At 35.9% G+C, this 16,031-nt stretch overlaps 1 protein-coding gene across 1 annotated transcript in view; it reads left to right on the top strand.

The window, feature by feature from the left end:
- MFSD14B (major facilitator superfamily domain containing 14B) overlaps nucleotides 1-15,307 on the top strand; it is a 33,998-nt gene extending 18,691 nt beyond the window's left edge. The window contains exons 5-12 of the mRNA XM_069776880.1: nucleotides 272-386; nucleotides 2,192-2,410; nucleotides 3,526-3,639; nucleotides 4,193-4,264; nucleotides 6,270-6,382; nucleotides 7,310-7,407; nucleotides 9,261-9,418; nucleotides 13,678-15,307. Coding sequence (XP_069632981.1) covers nucleotides 272-386; nucleotides 2,192-2,410; nucleotides 3,526-3,639; nucleotides 4,193-4,264; nucleotides 6,270-6,382; nucleotides 7,310-7,407; nucleotides 9,261-9,418; nucleotides 13,678-13,881 — 1,093 coding nt within the window. The 3' untranslated portion in view covers nucleotides 13,882-15,307. The remainder of the gene's footprint in view (nucleotides 1-271; nucleotides 387-2,191; nucleotides 2,411-3,525; nucleotides 3,640-4,192; nucleotides 4,265-6,269; nucleotides 6,383-7,309; nucleotides 7,408-9,260; nucleotides 9,419-13,677) is intronic.
- The last annotated feature ends 724 nt before the right edge of the window (nucleotides 15,308-16,031 follow it).

Here is a 16,031-nt window from a genome sequence, read left to right as displayed (position 1 = left end):
CTTCAGCTTTGAGAATGTGAAAATGTATAGGTATCATGTCCTGAAGGGGCCACTTCTTTTAGGCTGAGGTAAAGTAAACAGTAGAATATAAAAAAAACAAAATGCTGTTTTCCAATATTTAAGTGAGACTCCACAATCAATCATTTCCAGTGGAGCTCTGCGTTAGTTCTTGAGGAACACTTCTCAGCTTAAATACAAACTTGCTTGATTAGTAAGGGGAAAGCAAGAGGTCTTAGCTTTAACTTTCTAATTGTTGCTTTTAAATCATTAGGTGGTACTTCGCTATGATTTCGGTATCTGGAATCTTTTCTGTTACCTTTTCTGTAATATTTGCCTACGTAGCTGATGTAACACAAGAACATGAAAGAATTACAGCCTATGGACTGGTAAGATACGCTAAACTTGAAAAAAAGGTCTGATTATGACCTTCGAATTGAACTTGTGTTTTGTTGCGCAGATTGTTTCCTGATTAATGTAATGAAGTTGATAGAGAAAGGAACGAACCATGTATCAAGGCACCATGTTAGCGTTTGGGAAATGTAATTTAGACTTTTTACTGCTGCACAGACTGCTCAGTGCTCATAGGAACAGAATAAGAATTTGTCAACTTTACCTGCATAGAGGGCATGTGTAAAAAACCCATGTTTTAAGTTGCCCAGGCAGAACAAGAAATGTTGTTAAAGGCAATGCAAGTTATTTAATACTTGATTTGGCAACATCTTTCCACCACCTGTAAATTGCATTTTTAGTTTATGTGATTTCTTTTTAGAATAGAATGGCTTTTTCTATAGTCAAAACAGGCAGGAATGGTGAAAATGCATAGTGCAGTATTTTTAGTAACTTAGTCATGACCTTAATTAGCAAGAGAAGAGGAAAATAGTTCAGTTAGTACAAACTAGCCTTTCCAGTAATAATATAATTCTTGCTTAGTTTGCTTTCCTGAATATCTATATGAGTTTAGGTTTTAGAGGCCCATTGGTAGATGCCCTTAGCCTTTGAATGTCATTATCCCTTCATCCTCTGTGCATCTGTTTTCACTATACAGATACTCATGAACTTGATTTTTGGCTTACTGTACTGTGCTTCAAGTTAAGGTTTCCTTTTATTTTTAGCATTAGCGACATATGATTCCTCAGATGTTGATTAAACAGTTAAGAAAATAAAGGACTTGGTTCTTTTGAACCAAACCTGTGTGTATGGTTGTAGCAGAGCACAAAACAGGTTTAAAAGTTCTGGAATTTGCACTTTATTTCTCCTGCCTGTGAAGAGGGCCATAAGTATATTTAAAGCGTATATTTGCCTGCCTTCAAACAGTTTTTTTGTTAACAGGAACAGCTTGATCTAAAATTCTATAAAGTGATAGACAAAAGTACAGTTGTTTTGGTGAGGTCTGTATCTCATTCTAATCAGCTTGTTTGTTACACCTTTTCCTTAGGATTTTTTTTCTAGCTTGGTATAAAGCTAAATTCCTAGCTTGTGTTCTTATCTATAACATAGTTACACAGAGTGTTTTGGGGACTGGAAAAGAGTAGGAATTTAAAAAAACAAACAAACAAACAAACTAGCTTTATTCTAACCTTTTCTGGAGATTTTTATAGTGAAATTTAACTACAGTGCTTGATTTTTCATCATGTTCGGCTCTATGTGAATATAGTAAGTGATCTGTTAGTAGTTGCATGTCACTACAACTTGGTATGAAGAAATACAGTTGTTGTTGAAGTTCTTGTCACAGCTAATGATTTCCTAGTTTGCTGTGATATCCAGTGGTAGCTATGTATTTAAAATGCAAACTGTTAAGAAAGGCATTATGGATTACTGTATGTATTACCCAGAGTGCTGAGGCTCAGGTTCACATAGGGAGGCATTTAAATGTGCTGACAACTTTTTCCGTGAAATCTCATCAAATTCATAATTGGAAAACAAAAAATGTTTTCCTTTGAGCCAGACTCACTCTTTGACTGCAAATCCTGTCTTGTATGGTGGGCTGTGGAAGAGGTTGGAGAAAATTTATTTAGAACCATATTTACTGTCATAAGTGATACTATTTTTTTTTTTAAACTTAAATTTTGAGTGGTGGTTTTTTTAAAGCCACACTTCTGGGGAGGGGTGGTGGTGTTGAGCAAGTTACTTCATTTTTCTGCAATGGCAGAATAACCACTTTGACAAGCTTGTAAACTGTTATTGTGCATAGGTATCTGCCACCTTTGCAGCAAGCTTGGTAACTAGCCCTGCCATTGGAGCATACCTGTCTGCCAGCTACGGAGATAACCTTGTCGTACTAGTGGCTACATTGGTGGCCGTTGTGGACATCTGCTTCATCCTGCTAGCTGTACCAGAATCTCTGCCAGAAAAAATGAGACCTGCTTCATGGGGAGCTTCTATATCGTGGGAACAAGCAGACCCTTTTGCAGTAAGATGCACTTCAATAAGTAATTAATAAATAATAATAATTAATTGCATTTTGTAAGCTTGAGAAATCTTTACTCTTATTGGTAGCTTGACTATTCAGTATACATAATCTCTGTTCTCTGCTCTTGCACAAAAAGATATAGCTACATTTAAAAACCAAACCAAACTTTGTTGATTGAGTGATTCTTGAATTGGAGACAATGTTTGGTGTGAAATCGAAAGGGAAAATGCTTTACTTTTCTAACTTACTTTCTAACTTTGATTGGAAGAGAAATGCTGAATTCTTACACTGCTACAGACCCTAAAACCTGATATTGTTAAGACTTTTCCATATTTGTTTTATGCTTTGTACTTTTGTTTGGCAATATCTCTCCCCACTGCTGAATTCCACTTGTGGTTATATGTGATTTCTTTTTAATACAGAATGGATCTATAAAGCCTGATTTTTCTACAGGCATATATAGGAAGGGTTAAAATATGCCATACAGTCTTCCTAGTAACTTGTTTACTTATTCACTCTTACTTAGCTAATTTGTGATTGTGTTATACCTTGATAACTTAGGAGAGGAAAGAGTGATTGTTCTTCACAAGATACTTCCTGCTGGGAACTGGTTGTGAATGTTGAGAGATAAATGACATGCCTGAAAGACTGCAGTTAAAGAATTTGTTTTCCACAATTTATTCGTTACAGTGATTCCTATTATGGGTGAAAAAGTATAAGAAATGTACAAGGAAAAATACTCTTATAATTTGGGAAGAGAAACAGTTGTAATGAAGCTATATTACTTGCTAGCATCTTTCAGAACAGATTATTATGGCGATCTATTAGAAGCTATTGTGCATTTCCCTAAGTATGACATGGTGCTGTTTTCAGTGAATACTTGTAATTTGGCACTGAACAGTAGCTTCGAAAATCAAATGGCAACTTTGCAGAAGAATCAGATATCACAAACTTTGTGTAACAGGGGGTTGTTTCTAACTTAATGTTCAATCTGTTTCCCTGTGTGACTTTTAAAAATGGATTTTAAAAAAGTGAATCCACCTTCTGCGTTGTTTATGCTTTCATTAGACTTTTTATAAATGTTCCAATACTTGTTTTATTTCTTTGTTTTACAGTCTCTGAAGAAGGTTAGAAAAGATTCTACGGTTCTCCTGATCTGCATTACAGTGTTTCTCTCCTATCTGCCTGAGGCTGGCCAGTATTCTAGCTTTTTCCTGTACTTGCGACAGGTAAATGTTGGTGTCTTCATATCTTACTAAGGATGTTTAAGTATTCCCTAAGACCTGTTTCTTGTTGAAGACTTTGCTCAGAAAACTGCTTTCTGGCAAAATACAGCCTTAAAAAAATAAAGGCAGGGTACTCTGCGAAGCCAGGAACTGAATAACACTTGACTCCTGATGCATAAACCCTGCCATAGTTGAAGCATGTGTTCATAAAGTTAAGCAGACCTTTGTTTCCATTCAGTGCAGCAGTTTCTGTGTCTCGAGGTGGGATCTCGCCTGTTGAAGAGATATTGTGTCTGTGGGAGGGTATAGAGAAATTCAGCTTCCAAATACATGACTTCCTCTGTCTCCTTTTTTCAAGGCAGTTGTTTTTTTTTCTTGTGTGAATTACTTGGCAAGCAGTTGAGTTAAGGATTATTCTTGAAAGTAGACACTTCCTGTATGGATTTAGATTATAAGCAGGGATCAGTGTTTTCTCCTTGAAGAAGATAACTGTTTGCAAGTGATTGTCCTGGATTCTGTTTGGCATTTGTTTTATGCATTTTCTGCTTTTCTTCAGATTATAGGTTTTGGATCCGCTAGCATTGCGGCATTTATAGCTGTGGTAGGCATTCTGTCTATAATAGCTCAGGTAAGCTTTATTCTTTCCAGTGTTTTATTAAACAGTACAAACTGAATGCTGAGGCACACTCTTCTGACTATTAAGCTTGTCTATAAACTTCGTACATGCTCTAAAATGCCAGTGTATCTTGCATTCACTAAAGGTTATATTCATATATAGTCTGTGTAGGTGTATTGCTTTAAATTTGCTTTCCTCAGAAGTACTGGACCTGGGCATCAGAAAATGAAACTAAAATTTGCTAAGCTTGTATCAGTAAATTTACTGGAACTCTGGCTTTAAATTATTAAAATGATGTAGGAAATTGGTTACTTAATGCAAGGCCTTCTGAAAGGAAAACATTATTTTAAGCAAAAGTCATGCTACTTACACGTATTCAACTGGCTCATGCTATCAAACTTGCATACAAACAATGCAGGTATTGACACGGTCTGTCCAGGGTTACTTGGGCTCAGCATGGAGGCTGAGGAACTGTGAGGCCTTGGTATATTGCTTTCATACCTCTTAGGTGGCAACAATGAGCTAGTTTTTGGACAGGTCCTTTATACTTTTTAGAAATCAAACAGTTTTTATGATGTGATCTTTGATTTCTTTATGAGTACAGTTTGTCTTCCTGTTGTGATAACAGGAAGAGGAATGGCACATGCAGTGTGCTGTAATGTTTTTGTCATCCTTAGCAGAGTGGAGGTCTTACTGTTTTGATCTGAACAACACATTCCTCAGTGTTTGCCAGTCTTACTGGAGACAGTTGTGTCCTTCATTATCAATTCAAGTCATTATTTTAATCCTTCCTCTGTGGTTTGTTCTGATGCTGTTACGTGTACTCACATTTGCCAATCATAACTTGATTCAGACCAGTATTTTTGCTAAAAATGTCTAAAATGGCTGCCCTTCTGGTTCATAATTTCCAGTGTTAAAATGAGGAAACTCTGCATTGATTTTTGAACTCTTTGAAGAGTGCAACTTATTGAAGTAAGCTTTGCTTCATAAATACTGATTTATGTTGGCATGTTGGATATCTCCAGAAAGAACTGATCACATGTGGATAGAATTACTGTATTTTTGCTATTTAGCTTTCAAACTAGCTTTGTCTACGAATGAGAAACAAGAAAACTAGGGTAGGATGTACGTGAGAGTGGAGGTGTGCTCCGCTGTCCTTCTGGTTCCTTTTCTCTGTTTTTTTTAGTGATGCATTGCTGAGTTTCTCATGTTAAAGAAAAATGTGTGCTCTGTTAACTGAGTGCAGTTGTCCATATGGACTTTGCCTTACTAGGAACAGTCTGCTTCTTGCCATGAGTATATTGCTGTTGTATCTGAACTGGGGCCTCCTTCCCCCTCAGCAGTAACACTTCTAACAGATGAAAAACAGTGGTCTTCCTTTAGGATTAGTTTCCATGTGCAAATAAAACCATCATCAGTGGTGTAAAGAGTCAGCAGAAAATTAAAGATGCCTAGGAGTTGGCCTTGGCCAAATTTCAATGCGTCTGGTGAAGTTGGAAAAGCAGCAGGATTTACGTGTTGGTTTTAATTGTAAATTTAGATAGTAATTCACCTGACCTAAAGAGATTTCTTTTTTCTGAGCTAACAGTCTTTTTTTTTTTCCCTAGAATTTGTAGATACTGGTAAATTCAACCCATATCCAGCCTGTACTATCTTAACTTGGGACCAGCATTTATTGTGGAACTCTCTAGTCTGTAATGAAACAGAATTGTAGAGATGGAAACAAAAGCCTATTTACAGTAGAAACAGACATTAAGGTAAAATGTCTGTACGGAAGGCAATACCTATGCTTCTTGGTGTCCTGAAGCAGAAACCCTTTAATAGTTAAGAATGTCTGTACATCAAATGTTGATATGTAGTCTGCTTTTTGGACTTAATACAGGGAAAGTAAGAGCATGGATAGTGTGAATTTCCTCAGCAGTTGAAAGGTGTTCTGAATTACTTTTTGTAGAAGGAGAAATTACTTATCAATCTGGCTTTTTAAAATAACTTTTGGATGAACTAATTTCTCTTGCAGACTGTGTTTCTCAGTATCTTGATGAGGTCTATAGGGAACAAAAATACAGTTCTCCTTGGCCTTGGCTTTCAAATCCTTCAGTTGGCTTGGTATGGTTTTGGATCTCAGTCTTGGTAAGCACACATTTTTGTAGGTACATACCTGTTAAAGAATTGAAAATGTTTTTCCAAGAAATTTAGTTCTGTTGTCATGAGTCTTTAAAAGTTCTGTGAATTAAGCATTCTCATTTGCATTACACTACCAAAGTTTGGTCTGTATGTTGCACATGTAGAAATGATAGAATTTTCCAAGTATATAGTGTACATTGCAGACTAACAGCCCCTTTGAAAAAGGAGTCTTTGCACCATTTTGGTCCACTGAGTTTTACGTCTACAAATGTGGTTAAAACTTTTTCTTAAACTCACAAGCTACTAAGTAGTATGTTCTCTCCAGTAATTCCACTAGATCCATTCTATCAAGCAGTTACTCGACCTCTACTTTTTTTCTTTTATTTTTTTCTGATGTCATTCTCTAACTATATTTGGTCTTGGAAACTAGAGCTTCTTTTGTTGCAAAAACTGCCTGTAAGTAAAGTGAACTAGAACTGTAAGCTATAACAGCTTTTTTTTTTTTTTTTTTTTGTCCCACAAAGTTTGTCCTACTAACAGTGATGAATGCTTGTTCTTTATCAGAGTACTTCCTAGTGAGTTATACAAGTTAGAGAACTGCCTCACTGGGACACCCTGTGAAATTGTTCCTTTGTACAGCCTTTGGAGAGGGAAAGCCTGTGCACCACTTAACTCCCCTCTTTTCCTCTACTGTAATAGCTTGTGTAGAATCAAATGTGCTTCTGTTCCAACAAGCTCAGGGTAATTTGTGGGAGGGGAGCAGGAAGAAGGCCCTGACCAGATAATTTCCAGTCTTTATGTATTTTAATTTTAAGAGTACTTTTGAAAGGGCATTAAGACTTAAACGAGGGTACCCTTGTGGCCCTTTCTGGGGCATGGGGAGTAATTATATGGGCAGTCTCATTTTTAATTCAAACTATGTATTTAACCCAGGATGATGTGGGCAGCAGGAGCAGTAGCGGCAATGTCAAGTGTTACATTCCCAGCCATCAGTGCTCTGGTTTCACGAAATGCAGAGTCAGATCAACAAGGTGAGTATTGAATGAATTTCAGTTTCAGTATCAGACTGCTTTCTTGGATGATTCTTCTGTCTAGAAAGCAGAATACTTGTCTAGGTGTACTTCTTGAATACATTGAGTAATAAGTTTCTTTGGTGGTAGCCGTGGAAGTCTGCCAATCTACGTAGAGAGGAAGGAGGTACACAAATTTATCAAATTTGCATTGCAAAAATACATAGTTTCTGTCTGACCAGCTAATTCTGTTCCAGCTTCCTGTAAAAGTACTACAAAAGCAACAAAACGACATGTGGTAACTTTCATATTTTTTCCTTCCTCTTTTTTATTAAAAGTAATATTCTCTAAGTAGATAGTGAGGATTATATATAACAATACCATCTTTTTAATGGACACTAAACCCACATCTTACCACATTGAAATAAACCTATACAAGAAGCTCTGTCCTGTGTGGAAAAGTTGGCCCTATTTGCTATAATACTTCAGATTTTCAAGGAATAGAAAAGGAAACTTGAGTAAAGAGTTGATCTGAGAAGGTAGAAAAAATTATTTTTTCTGATGTGAAGGGGAATGAACAAGCAGAAATAACTCTTCATTTAAAATGAAATGAGGGAAGGGGATATCACAAATTATAACACTGGTGTATAATAACTGAATTTAGTGTTCTCTTTAAAAAAATCCTGCATGTATAAATTGTAAGTATCAGTCTTGCTTTAACACTGTACAACTTGAAGTTAGATAAGTGCAGTTAATATGGGTGCTACAAAGAAGGTGCAGTTCTAGGAGGAAGATTTGTATTCAGTTTGAAAGGTGCAAAAGACAGTATTTTACATGGCTTTTTTTATTCCCCTCTCCCCCGTTTTTGTTTCAAATAGAGACATTTAAAAGAGTTTTAAAATACTTGTTTTCTACTTAAGTCATGAAATGAGTAGTTTAAAGTTAAGTTGACAGAAGTCACTGATCTTTCAGTTTATATAGCGGAAACTACTATTAATAGCTTAGGCATAAAATAGTTTCTAGAGTGAAGTTTTGCCACCTAGTGGCACAAAAATTTTAAGCTTACATGTCAACCTATGAAGAAAAAAATTGGACAACTTTCTTTTTGGCGTGTTTTCTTTCCTTCCATTTTACAAGTTACTGCCTTAAGAAGGAAGGGGATATGCAGACAACTAATATTGTAAAAATAGCATTGTGTAGAATCGTAATCTGCAAGATTGTAAAAAAACTTTTTACACTGTTGTCACAATCACTTAATGATGTTGAAACAGAAATACACCCATAGAACTGTGATTAATCAAACTTTTAAAATAATCTAATGTAAAACTGTAACCAGTCTAGTATTGTGAATTTACTGCAGTACTGCTGAGTTTACTGCCCCGAATAAGTTACTTGGTACTTAAATAAATCCTGCTTTTAGAGTGGTGAGGGGAAGAAACCTGTTACAGTTTGTGCATATTTTGCCAGTAACAACCCTTAACACATAGATATATTACTCTAAATTTCACTTGAAAATAAATTGAGCAGGTACCACACTTAACTTGTGCTTTCTTCATTGTAGACTTTGGGTGAGGGTGGAAGGACTCTAATAGAGAAAATTAGACTTGCACATAAATTTGGTCATATTCAAAACTCGTATTGCTTCTGGCAGCATGCAAGTACAGTGACAGAACTATGGTCACACAGAGGATTATTTTAATCTAGCAAAGTTGTCTTCAGTGTGTTTCTTAAGATCTTAGTATGTAGAAATAATTGAGATGTGCTATTTTGGAACAGCCATTAGAATACACTCAAAGCTGTTGGCTGTGCATGTTTCATTCTTGATTAAAAAAGAAAATCCTACTCTTTTTTTTTCTTTTTCCCCCATTCATTAGGTGTTGTTCAAGGAATAATAACTGGAATAAGAGGTCTGTGCAACGGCCTGGGACCAGCACTGTATGGCTTTATTTTCTTTCTCTTTCATGTGGAGCTCAATGAATTGCCACCTGATCAGACTTCTGGAAAAAAAGCAATGCAAGATCCCAGTGATGAGGTAAGTTTAAAATTTGGTGTGAAGTTTGCAGTGTAGAACTCATAAGGGTAAAAATCTGTCATTTTTGGTTGATTTAAAATCTTGATATCTAATTCTTGAACCACTTAATTCTCACTTGTCAGCTGCTTTGAACTGTTAAGATGGCTCATAATTTAAATTTGATAGTAAATAATTAGATTTAGGGGAGTAGCAGCTTTGGTTTCAGTATTCTAACGGAACCAGTTAACTTCTTTTGATATAAATCTACTCAAAACACAGCTGTAATCCCAAATTACAGTGAAACATGAAATTTTGATTGTAAGAAGGTCACTTTTGGTAACTCAGTAAATTGTGACAAAATTTATCTTTGAACCTCATAGCAATAGATTAATTACTCATGTATACAGTAATTCAGTATATAGTTGAGAACTTTTGTTTCACACCCCCCCAATGGCAGTAACAATGCTGTTCATCACCTTGGGGGGGGGCGGGGAGAGAAGTCAATCCTATACAAGATTTCTTTGGAACTCCCTTCAGTCTTTTCTTTTATCCCTTCCAGCTTTGTTTCATGTCTGCATTTTTGTCTGCTTTGTTCTTTCCTATTTGGCTTCCAAAATATCAAATTTATGCTTACTAGAGTCTGGAGAATTTTATGGACCCTTTTTTCTTTTTAGCTTGATTGCTGTGACCTCTTAAGCTACAATTCCATTGCTTTGTCAAAATACTAAGAATGGACTTTTCAGACAGATAATGATTCATTAGCTTGTAATTAAGCTGGTTGATAAAGACAACAGATTAGCTGAATATGTAAACAACTGGTGGCTGTTACTGTGGAAACAACTGTTTCTTGTTTATCCCCCAGTCTGTGCATCTTACCAGGCATTAAGTGTAACCAGTGCTTCAACATACCGCTCGCTCACTGCGGTACCTATGGTGGGGTGCTTCATAATTTGCTCAAGCAAACTGAGTAGAGTTTTAGAGTAAAGGGGCAAAGACACTCTTCTTGTACAAAAAGGAAACTGTAGTAAAATACAGGAAAACCTTTATAATCGTGATTTGAGATTTTCAAGAACTTTGTCATGCTTCCACTAGTTAAAATTTCGCTCTTGAACTCTGTTTTTTAAAGCATCAAATCACATAAGCTTTTTCTTGGTTACAAGTACTTTCAGTATGTTCTGTTACTTTAAGCATATCCATGTATGTTTTTTGTTGAAGTACTCCAGAGGTATTTCAGTGGAGCAACTGACTGTTCCAGTAAGTTATGAACAAGTCAGAACTTCTGTTATGGAGTTTTCTAAAGCTTGTGGTAGAAGAAATTTCTGCGCTGAAGCCTAATGTGTGAGCTTCCTTATAAAACAGTGATTTTTCTAAGCTGTAAGTGTAAATTAAACCATTGTTTCAGACATCCTTGTTTTCCTGAAAACCTGCTTAAGAGAATAAGTAGATATCTTTTAGATAGCGGTACAGCAAATCAGTAAGTATTTGCATAACTAGGATTGCTTTTTATTCTGATTTCAGTGGGACAGCTCTTATGTTTAATTATGTATGTACTCATAAACTTTGTTAAATGTCTGTTACTACATCTCTCCCTGTTAATAGTTACCAGGCATCCAACATGTAAAACTATAATTCAGGAAAATAACAATAAAATTTTTTTCCTACTATTTCTTATGTTCAAGCCTAATATAACAGTGGGAAAGAACTCCACAATTTCAATATTATATAGCTTTAAAAATTGATCTAAGTAAAATGAGTGAAGTAAAAACCAGGCAATGTGCCAAGATTAGACAAGGAGATTAGAAAATGCGTGCAAGCCTAGTTTACAACACTAGTACAAGTACCTTAGATTTGCAAGGCACAAATGCAAGCTACCTTTCTTGATTTTGTTCAGTGTTTTAAACTGATGACTAGGAGTTTCTTTGCAGATATACGTAGTTTGAAAAATGTTTATTTTATTCAGCGCTAATTAATGTTCACTAAGAAGCATTTTAATAACAAGTTTAAATGGTCAAGTACCTTGTTTTAAAAAGTTATTGGCTGTCTGTGGAACTGCAGTTTACTGATATGTGTTCTAGTCTGTGACAAGCATTGATAAAATTTTTTTGATGCTTGAGCTTGTATTCTATCCCTGCTTGTCAAAAGTTATGAGTCTATAGGAACTCAATTGAGAATCCATTGTTACTGTGCTGAACCTTGATCTAACCCAGTGTACTGTTGAGGTGAAATGAAAACAGTTCTTCCTCCTTTCTTTTCATTACTGCAATTCTGGGTGTTACTGCAACTACAGGAAATTGATTTTTAAGTTGCTATCAGAACTAGGTTATTTATATAGGTATTGTTAAAATTATTAATGTGAAGAATAAATTTGTTTGTGTAACTTTTGACACATTTTACTTTGAGAGAAAGCTGTTTTAAAAACAAAACCATGTAAGTTTAACTTAACTAGTGAAAACTGATTATTGTCATAATTTAGTATTATACCTTTCAGATATAAAATATTCTGTGTTCACTGATGGACAGAGTACTAAAACAAATTGTTAGATATGATGGTTTTGTAAACCTCCATATTCAAACAGTGGTGACAGGAAAGTCTGGATGCAAATTTCAGTTATGTAACATGCAGAGTAAATGAAGGAGAATACATCCTAGTGGTCATTTCTTGTGTGGTTTTTTTTTTTAACAGCTCAAACTTAATTTTTTCTTTTTTTGACTTACCTTTAAGTATGCATTTGTGTTACTCTAAAGTACTTAAGAATAGGATTTTACTGAATATAACTTCTTTTTTTTTTTTCATCTAAGTGGGAGAGTTGCAATGTAATTACAGGTCACACTTGTGATTCTGTTCCGTCAAAGAAATGATCTGATGCACCTATTCAAGAAAGATTGTGTATCTGCTCTGCAGAGCATAAATAGTAAAAGTTAAGCATATCTGTCTTAATTCCCATTTAAATAACTGTTTTCAAAACTGGAGAGCCTGAAGAAGAGAGTGAGCTTGCATCATTATAATTATTCACACGGAGTTCTTACAGCAAACAGGGCAGTCAGGCTGTGTTTGGAGAGTAATAATGTTTGGCAATGCAATAAGCAAGGACTGCTTTTCAAAGCTTCTTACTCCTTTCAGTAAAACTGCAATAGTGGGATTTTCAAAAGCTGCTGAGATATATCAGCTGTTATACTACAAATGAGGATATTAATTTATGGAAGTTTATTACATTCTTTAAGTACTGCGAGCTTACCACCACTTGAAGATTTAAGTAATATTGTTAATATAAATTTTGTGAATATGATTATATCCTTTAAATTTAGAGACCATCAGCTGAAAAATTAGGCCTCTGGTTGTAACAAGTTGAAGCAAGGGAAATATCTTGTTACTGTATGCTTAATTTCAGGTACTTTCCCACTTCATATTAGAATAACTTCCTGCATTTCATTTGGTAGAAAAAAAGTGCAATGAATTGACAAGTTTGATCTTCTGATTTTTATTCAGTTTTAGTTGACAAAAATACAGAAAAATTGTTTAAGATGGAAAAAAAAATCACTGGATTGCTGACACTTTCTTTCGCAGAGTATTGTTGTCAAACTTAGCTGATTTAAAATTAGTCTTACAGCCTTTCTGGTGCTTGATTTTAATTGTGGTTATGAAATGTGGATAAGTTGTATTTTAAATTTTAAAATAAACTGTGTAGAAGCACGAGAGAATAACTCCAAGTACCAAGTTACCATACATACCAACAACCTGTCTCTGCAGTGAGAACAGTACTGCATAGCCTGCTGTTACTTTCCTCACTCACATATTAGTTTTTGGGGATGTTTGTTTATTCAGCTAACTTGATTCTAAAGTATGTCAGCCATGGAAGCAAGTGGAAAAAGTGAAGTTAAGTTAAAGATTTATGGAGCATTTGTACTTCTGGATGTTGAAACCTTATCCTATTAATGTCCAGAGGAGTCTTGCTGATTTAACAGGCATCTTGCCTAAAGAAAAAAAATTACGAAGAAGCATCAGTCAATGTCTGTTTCATCTGCTAGGCAATCCTGTTGCCAATGGATAGTTTTGTGCATGTTTCTGTTTTTTAGATCAGTGTGCAGATCAGGTTAGGAATTCTTAGAGATTGTAGATGCAGAAAATTCATGTTGCAGTGCGCACATGAACTTGTTTGCATAAATGTTATAGTCACTGTAAATAGGTCTCCCATTATCTCCTGCCTTAGTGGTATAGTTGTTAATGCAGAACTCAATGTCTAAAACTTCATTAATTCTTTTATACGCTTGTTTCCCTGCAGAGAGCAATCATTCCTGGTCCACCCTTCCTGGTTGGAGCATGCATTGTTCTTCTGGCTTTTCTAGTCGCCTTATTCATTCCTGAGCACAGCAAAGCCAGCAGTACCAGAAAACACAGCAACAGCATCAGCAGTGCTCTGAGTAACAACCTCGACCGAAGCAGTGAAGAGGACACTGAACCATTGCTGCAAGATAGCAGTGTATGAAGGCTGACTTCTGAGGAGTCTATGGAACAAATTCATGCACTGAATTGCAGCTCTGGAAGCTTGGTGGGTTGTACAGAGTGCCTGGCCTCTGAAGGGAAGGCAGGTGTGTGCAAGGGAAGGTCACATGCTGTATTGAGGTTGATACCATACTTCCGGGAGGTTTTGTTTAGCATGGCAGGTCACAACTAGGTGTGATTCTACCCAATATTGGACTGCAAATGCTATGTCAAATCCTGGTATTGGGTAGAAACCTGAATGTACAGACGTAATAGAATTTTTTTTTAAAGTTTGAATGTTCAGTTCCCAAAGTTGTATGCAAAATAATCAGGTTTGAGGCAGAACAGTTTCTGCCACCGCTGTTAAAGGTTGTTTTGCGTTTCTTATGCCTTTTGTCTGCATGTATGCCACATGTAGTCTTCATGATGTGAGTGGGACTGATCTATATAGTTCTGGTATCTGAAATAGTGGTTATCCATAAAAGTAATTGAATTTCCTGAAGGCACATTCTCAAATATTACTTAGTAATGAGAAGTCCACTAGTTACCAGAAAGCAATGATGAAACTGAGATGACTTCTGAGCGTGTATGATCACACATGACAGTCATTACCCATAAATGAAGGTCATACTGAAGTCTTAAACCTACATTCCAGAACAGTCAGTTCTGACCAGTTAAAGCAAATCCAGATGGCACCTGAAAGCACTGGTCACATTAATGTTTTGCTGATAAAAATAGAATTTTAATTACAAAATGAGCAGCATCAGAAATATGGACACTCCTGACTTCTGATGCAGGAAAAATAGTGGGTGCCAGAGTAGTTTACATCAAGAAATATGTATATTTATTGCATTTTGTCACTTTATCTGCCATATGAAATAATCTTTCCTATTAATTCTTTTCACCCCTGCCTTAACTGCTACTTAGTGTTCAGTTATTAATCATATTTAGCTGTCATATCACTGTCTTACCTGCTGAATCTCATGGATATATTCATATCAAATTTCCTTTCTAAAAGATGCTTTAAAGGAGTTACGGCTACAAATGTGCTAATTTTTAGAGACATTTTATGAAAAATACACAGATTTATATGTATTTTGCTGCAGTGTAAATGGACCATTAAACCCAACTTTAATGAAGTACTCCTATGAATGTTTTATATGTATGCAATATACGTAGATATTTGTAAGGAATTTTAATTTTTCCAGATGGGGTGCTGTGTAAATCATGTATTTATAAATGTAATGAGGGTACTGACAGATATACAGTTTTTTAAAAGGATTGTGTATTGACTGAACAAATTTTAAAAATATATATTTTGAAACTTGTTCCACATTGAGCAGAGATAACGAACCTTTTGTACTATGCGGTTTGGTTTTTAAGTTAATAAGCTTCCTACTGCATAATAAATCTACACCTTAAGCTTTCTAGGCTTATGTGTAAGTGTGTGTTTTTCCACGTTCACTGTTGTGCCTTCCCTGCTTCAGAACAGAAGTGGTTTAATCCTAGTGCTGGATTACAGTACCTGAATTCCTATTGTTGTTGCATGTGTGCCGTCAAGCATGGTGAAAAGCATGCTTTGCTCAGAAGTCCTTTTTGTGTCTGATGTGGTGTCCACTGGGGTAGAGAAGTGGAAAGAGTGGAAGGGAGTCAGTTTAAAAAAAAAAAACAAACAAAAACCAACAAAGGCGGCATTGCTGATCTGAACAGTACTACAGAACTAAGATCCTTTTTCTGGTGAGGGTTAGGTGTTTCTTCTACTTTGAACTACTTGGAATTCAAGCCTGGGCTTTTATGCTGGATATTTTACTTTTGCTGCAGGTCAGACTGCAGTCAAATAGGTTTTGCATGATCCCAGTATAGAATGTCTTAAACTTGATATGGAACTTAAGAGATCATACAGTATGTTAGTGTTAAAAGTAGCAGGTGTCAAATTTCTTACTGCTAATAGTATTCCAGCAGTGGATCAAATTTGAATTTTTAAAGTAGAATCTCAGAATCACAGAATGGTTGGGGTTGGGAGGGACCTTTAAAGATCATGGGGCAGGGACATCTTCAACTAGATCAGGTTGCTCAGAGCTCCATCCAACCTGGCCTTGAACGCTTCAAGGGATGGGGCATCTACCACCTCTCTGGGCAACCTGTGTCGGTGCC

This window comes from Haliaeetus albicilla, chromosome Z (assembly GCF_947461875.1).
Source record: "Haliaeetus albicilla chromosome Z, bHalAlb1.1, whole genome shotgun sequence".
NCBI classification, from domain to species: Eukaryota; Metazoa; Chordata; class Aves; order Accipitriformes; family Accipitridae; genus Haliaeetus; species Haliaeetus albicilla.
This window is presented reverse-complemented; position numbering and strand designations above follow the sequence as displayed.